General features: G+C 36.1%; 1 protein-coding gene across 2 annotated transcripts in view; it reads left to right on the forward strand.

The window, feature by feature from the left end:
• The window catches only part of LOC106876162 (glutamate receptor ionotropic, kainate 2), a 148,901-nt gene that overhangs the window by 11,898 nt on the left and 129,644 nt on the right, over window positions 1-7,359 (forward strand). For both annotated transcript variants that reach the window (XM_014924588.2, XM_014924587.2), the window contains exon 2: window positions 4,641-4,793. In XM_014924588.2, coding sequence (XP_014780074.1) covers window positions 4,641-4,793 — 153 coding nt within the window. The remainder of the gene's footprint in view (window positions 1-4,640; window positions 4,794-7,359) is intronic.

Below are 7,359 nucleotides of genomic sequence, written 5' to 3' on the forward strand. Positions count from 1 at the left end.
TGACAAGCTAGGCGTATCAACAGGAGACCGCCATTTACTGTCTAGCTTTCTCTCAGAGTACATAACTGCTCGAATTCGACGTGTCTTGTCTTGAAGTCGAGAAATTCCTGACCCAACGCCTAAATTAGAAATCTCTATAACAACCATAGCCGTCGTCGTTGTTGGTGATGTCATCGTTGCAGCCTATTGATGACGCTGTCATTGCTGTTGCTGCTGCTGCTGCTGCTGTCATCGTCATTATACACGTTATGAAATTTTAAAGTCAAATGAATAAACAGGAACATTACGGACATCCGTATCGTGATGAGGAAGCCGTTTTAGTGCAGCTGCATTTGTTGTTTTTGATAAAAAGCTCTACATTTAATTTGAAGGGAAATGAATATAACTTGGCGGATCGGTAAAGTACTCAAAAATAATGTTGACAATACGCTTCATATCACCAAGTATTACAATATGAACTCCATCAAGTTACTAACCTTTCAATGGTTCCGTCTATTATTATATAGTGTTGTATTAAATATCTACATTATTTCTGATGTAATGTAAACACAAAATCTGTGAACATTTCTGAATGAAGCTGATTTGAGTGCGCATGTGCAGGGATATATTCCGACTTATTTAACCAGAAGTCTGTGTGGCAGTATGCTTTGATACTTGACGAACGGCTGAGCTGTTGATTGAACAAATGGTTTTCTAGTGTAGTCTTACAAGGTTTAATTCAACTAGAGAAAAATAAATAAATAACGTCAAGTGAATGAAAATAGCTCTCTCAAACGATGCCTCTCGTCTACTTCATGTCAGAATCCACTTGTAATTATTTTCGCTGCTAAAGGCTGAGTGTGTGAAAACAAACAAACAACAACAAAAACAATAATAATTATTATATTAATAATAATAACAACAACCCTTTTTACTGGAAGCACAAAGCCTCAAATTTGGGGTATGGGGTTATGTTAATTAAATCGACCCCACTGCGCAACTGGCACTTATTTAATTGACCCCGAAAGAATGAAAGGCAGAATTTGAACTCAGAACGTAGCGACAGACGAAATAGCGCCAAGCATTTCGCCCTGCGTGCTAACGATTCTGACAGCTCACCGTCTTAATAATAATAATAATAAGAAGAAGAATGGTTTCAGACTTTGGCACTAGGTCAGCAATTTCATGAGAGGGGGTTAAGGCGCTCACATCGACCCTAGTACGCAACTGCTACGTGCCGTATCGATCCCAAAAGGATGAAAAGCAAGGCCAACTTCGGGGGAATTTGATCTCAGAACATAAAGACGGGCGGAATGCCGCTAAGAATATTTGCCGGCGTGCTAAAGATCCAGCCATTTCGCCGCCTTAGTGATGATAATAATAATAATAATAATAATAATAATAATGATAATAATTCCTTCTAGTGGAATCCCAAGGCCTCAGATTTGGGGAAGGGTTTAAGTCGATCACGTCGATCCCAGTGCGTAACTTGTACTTAATTTATCGACCCTGAATGGATGAAAAGCATAGTCGACCTCAGCAGTATTTGAACTCAGAATGTAAAGATAGACGAAATGCCGCTGAGCATTTTGTCCAACGTCCTAACTATTCTGCCTGCTCACCGCCTTAATAATAATAGTAATAATATTAATAATAATAATAATTATTATTATTATCATTATTATTATTATTATAGTAATAATAATAATAATGGTTTCAAATTTTGACACAAGGACAGCAATTTTAGGGGAAGGCAGTAGTCGTTTACATCGACGCTATTGTTTCAATTATATCGACCCCGAACGGATGAAGGGCAAAGTCGACCTCGACGGAATTTGAACTCAGTATGTAGCGATGGGCGAAATACTGCTAAGCATTTCATCCAGCGCGCTAACGGTTCTGCCAGATTGCCTCCTTAATACCATTAATAATAGTATTAGTAACTATTAGTAATTTAATCACATGATCGGGAATTTAATAACGTCGACCCAACACCTCACTGGTACTGTATCGGCGCCAAAATGATGAAAGGCAGAATTGATTTCGGCAGGATTTGAACTCAGAAAATAAAGGCCGGTACAAATTCAAGCAAATCTAACAAAACACTCTATGAGACACGATCTAAATGACTCGTTGCAGATATTTCCTCTCCACGCTGACGCTTTGCTAATAAGAATGATTTCTGTTACTTATTGCCGTTAAGACAGAAGTGAATGTACAAGGGAAATGCATACTAGGTGGGTGTAATCTGGGTGTGGAACCGTTAAACAGATTATATGCATGATTTAATGAAATGACTCTAGCGTGTTTCAGTCTCATTAGATATGATGTGTGTGTTTAAAGCAGAAATTACAGAAATATGTATAATATACGATAGTTCTTATCTGGGACAATATGAGGAAAGGTTAATTCACATGAATGAAAAGACTGAGAGACAGACAGAAAGACAGACAGAGACAGACAGAAAGACAGACAGAGACAGGAACAGGGAAACAGAGACGGAGAGGTGGTGAGGCAAACCAAAGAATGGGGAAAAGTAATGAGAGTAAATACTAAAAGATACGTTAATATACGTATGTTTGGACGTTTGTGAGAGAGAAAGCTTGAGAATGAATTACGGGAATTTGTATTAGGCACACACGCGCGCACACATGCACATTCACATTCACACACATACACACACACGCACACATATATATACACTCAAACACACCGATACACAATGACACGCACACATACACATGTACGTAACACAGAGTAAGAGAGAGGATTTGGAATAAGAAAACAGATAGATAGATAGATGGGAAAGAGAGAGAGAGAGAGAGAGAGAGAGAGAGAGCGGTTGTAAGAGACCGTACAACAGGAAGAAGCAAGGAAGCTGAATGAATATTGTGAGACATTTACGAAATAAAGAAATGGTACGTGATTCGTTCCGGCGCCAAGCCTTATTTGATATGATTACACAAACTTTGTAATTCGACTTGGGAAATATGAGATTTTACTAGATGTTACTAGATATAACACACTTCGTGACTAATTAAGAGATCATTATTAGTATTTACGGATTACTGCTGTGAAAAACAACATTGCTAATGTATGATAGTTGCACGCAACACTCTTACGATTTACACACGAGATAACAACCTCGTCTTGCAGACAAAGACTATTGCAAACACAGAAATCAATACCCATCTGCTGTCTGTTAGTTTATTTCATGTTATCACGTAATACAATTTTTTTGTTAACACAACAAAATGATTTAAATCTTTCAAATGTTATGAAAAAAAAAAAAAATCTTGTACTGACATTTTTCTTCGTTTCTAAGGATTTTTTTCCCCTTCCTTCCCTATTTGCGTCGTTCACACCTACATGTAGTAATCCTCGAACGCATACACGTACACACGCGTGCGTATATGTATGTGAATAAGACTTGTATGCGTGTTTATATGTTAATGTGCGTGTGTGTGTCTGTGTGTGTGTGTGTGTTACATTAAAAATGAAATATCAAATACTTCATTCTTGGAAATTCAGTCACTACGAATGATTTCCTTTAAGGAAAATTACCCTTTTCTAATAGTACTGTTAGTATTTGCAGGAGCGATAACTGAGGATCCAAATTGGATTTATTAAACCCGTTGAACCTGATCTATCTATCTATCTATCTATCTATCTATCTATCTATCTATCTATCTATCTTATTTTTTTATTGCCCACAAGGTGCTAAACATAGAGCGAACAAAGGGATTAAGTCGATTACATCAACCCCAGTGTGTAACTGGTACTTAATTTATCGACCCCAAAAGGATGATAGGCAAAGTCAACCTCGGCGGAATTTGAACTCAGAACGTAACGGCAGACGAAACACCACGAAGCATTTCGCCCAGCGTGCTAACGTTTCTTATAGCTCGCCGCCTTATCTATCTATCTATCTATCTATCTATCTATCTGTTTATTTATTCATCTATTTATCTCTTTGTGTATGACTGTCTCTCTATCATTGCGTGTGTGTATGTGTGTGTGCGGCGCGCGCACATGATAAGATCTTCGGGTTAATTTTCTCAGTTTGTATCAAAGGGAAAGAAAAATACGATATCCCACCCGAAATTAAAAGTATTTTAAAACTAAAACAATATCAACTAGATTATGGGTTACTCAGAAGAACCGTCCTAGGCTACCGCCACGGCCACAAGATGACTCAGGTGCTTAGCGCATACATTCCTCTTCGGACACCATCTTGGTCTTGACCACCAGATCGGCCTTAGTGTTGTTGTCAGAACGGTTTGTGTCTTACTCAACTGCACCCTCTGTCAACCTGATCCCTAGTAATCCATGGGTTTAAAATCATTGGGATTAGAAAGACAGAAAGTGAGGCTAATGCAGTCGTAGAAGTTCCTCGACGACCACTTCTGACTCTCTCCGGATGTATATCAAGTAGCCAAATGCTGATGCCATACATATCAGAGCAAAAAGAAGGTAGAAAAATTCTTCTAAAAATACTCCCAATTCGCTGCTTTCGTTTATGCTTGTTGGCTAAAAGAATCCAATGAAATAAAAACAAGTAACTTTTAATTGACTAAACAGGGGTCGATTCACATCAACAACAGCACATTTCTATTTCTATCAATATCATTCTCACTTATAATGTTTATTATATTTTTCAGACTGAAACTGCCCTTATGTACGATGCAGTTTACTTGTTTGCCAAAGCGTTGCATCAAGTAGCTGCAGCTCGTGATATCAATACAATGGCTCTATCTTGCACCAAACAGAACACTTGGAATCATGGAAACAGCGTACTTAATTATATGAAAACGGTGAGATAGTTTATATGTATTTCATGTGACTGCATACTTTTCTTTCTAGTTTGCTCCGTATTTGAACTCATCTATTGCTACACATTTACAAATATACATACATACACAGTCTCTTACACCATCATATATGTGAACACACACACACACACACACACACATGCTTACATACATATATAAGTACATAAATACATATATGTATGTTTCCAACATTTTTCTTTCTTTATATTTTGTACTCATATGGAACTATACACACACACACACACACACACACACACACACACACACACACACACACACACAGAGGCACGCATACACACATGTACATACATGCATACATATACATATATATATACATATAGTCCAAGAAAGTTAGGGGTTGTGAATCCAACCCACTAAGGGATAATATTTATCCAATATACTGCCGGAAGGATACCCAATTATTATTACGCTAGTGTTTTTACCAAGTGCAATAAATGTGTGCGGGTAAAAGGACATTTTACCCTTAATTTACATAGCAATAAGAAAATGGAGGGGAATATGTGGTACTCATCAATTTGCAGACATTGCATTATGTCAATTTACCTGTTTATTTTTCAACTAAGAGGACAATAAAAACAATATACAAACACACTAGTGACCGAAATGTCATTCACAAAGCTTTCCTTGCTCCGGAAGAAGTAGTAGAAGAGATTTGCGCAAGTACCTACACAGTGGGACTGAACCACGTGCTTTTTATCACACATCTACACCTGCGCTTACGTATGTGTGTGTTTGTTTGTTTTTTTGTTTGTTTGTTTCTTTGTTTATTTGTCTGTGTGTGTGTGTGAGTGTTTGTGTTTTCTCCACACTACAAAACAAACGCTGTTTGTCTACGTCCTTTCAACTAAGAAAACAGTAACACTACCGTCGATTTTTTTTTCGACCAAATTGGTACCTTAGTATGACATTAGTCCCATAACTGAAAGGAGTAAAAGAATAAGAGAATAATAACGGCAAATTTAATTTTCTATAAGACAGCGATCCTATGCCTCAACAGTTTATATACTCAATGAGTTCGAAGTTCTTCTGGTTCAACATTAAGTTACTACCGACAGAACTGTTAGAATTTTCTAGATACTACAATGTTGATTGGTTCTCAGCAATATTGCACCAATGACAAAATTACCATTATCCAGTATACCTTAAGAGAAGATATGGTTAGGGTTAGGGTTAGGGTAATGGTTTACTATCTGTCGCATTTCAGCCACTACATAGTAGTATTGTCATTGATACCCAGTAGATCGAAGAGACGGTAATAGTTGTCTGCTCCAAACCACACTAAGAATGAAGCAATGGTTACTCTTAAACTGCTTCGTTTCACTCCTTCAGTGTGTCGGACATGGTTAACAATACATACTATACTCTGGATGTATTTTTCTTGAATTATTATTTGGTGATCCGATGATTAGTATTTACTAATTAAAAAAAAATAATAGTAATACTCATATATCAAAATCACAGTAAAATCGAAGACAACTAATGATGATTGTCGCCAAGCATAACGAAAGTTGGGCAAAACGTCTTCACTTGCTGAAAGAAGCCTAAAATATTTCACTTAAGCAAATCGTTCATTTATCTTTTATAAAGTTAAAGACAGACAAGACCGAATTTAGGAACGAGAAGCCATAAATGCTGAAATTTAAAGCGGTCTTATTTTGAAGGATTTAACAGAGAATAAAATTCTGCAACAACTGAAAACGGCAAATGAAATCTGTGAATGATCATTTTCTTTTCCTAGCAATTAGGTTTCATTTATTAATTAAGATAATTGGAGTAAAGCAGTATTTCAGTGCAACTTCAAGTGAAAAAAAAAGTAACAAAACAATTGTCAGTTTTTGAAAGAAACCCTAAAGTGTTATGATTATATCTGACTCTCTTTAAGAGAATAGCGAACGAGTAACAAAAAGAAATTGAGACGTATTCAATGAGGTGAACGGAAATTTGTTGGTACATATTCATTTGAGAAGAAGACGGATGAAATAGTAATTATGCTACAGGCACAACAATTTCTTGAAAAGTTCTCTAGAAAATTATTCAAACCACTATCTGGAGTTAAAAAGGATTTTGAAGGAAATATTTCATAAAGTGTATATACTGTGAAAATACTGGAAAATATATTCTGCAGAGTAGTAATAAGAAAATAATAGAATGTAAAATGTTTTGGCATTAGTTATTCACTATTACACGCTTTTCATTTAGTAATAGGAATTACAAAATTGTACATATAGTTGAAATCATGTAAGATATCTCCTATTAAAATTCCTTCAGACAGAGAATCAAACAGAGAAGCAAAAACTACAATTATTTGATTCTCTGTCTGAAGAATTTCGAATGGGAGATATCTTTCCTGTTTTCTAATACATTGTACAATTGAAACAATTGTGCAACGCTTGTTAGGTGATGAAACACCTGTAACGGTAAATAAATAATACCAAAAGAAATTCCAATCTTCTGTTTTGATATATATATATATATACATATACATATTTGTTTTGCAAAACACACACACACATGAACAAATAAATAA

This window comes from Octopus bimaculoides, chromosome 21 (genome assembly GCF_001194135.2).
Source record: "Octopus bimaculoides isolate UCB-OBI-ISO-001 chromosome 21, ASM119413v2, whole genome shotgun sequence".
In the NCBI taxonomy this organism is placed as follows: domain Eukaryota; kingdom Metazoa; phylum Mollusca; class Cephalopoda; order Octopoda; family Octopodidae; genus Octopus; species Octopus bimaculoides.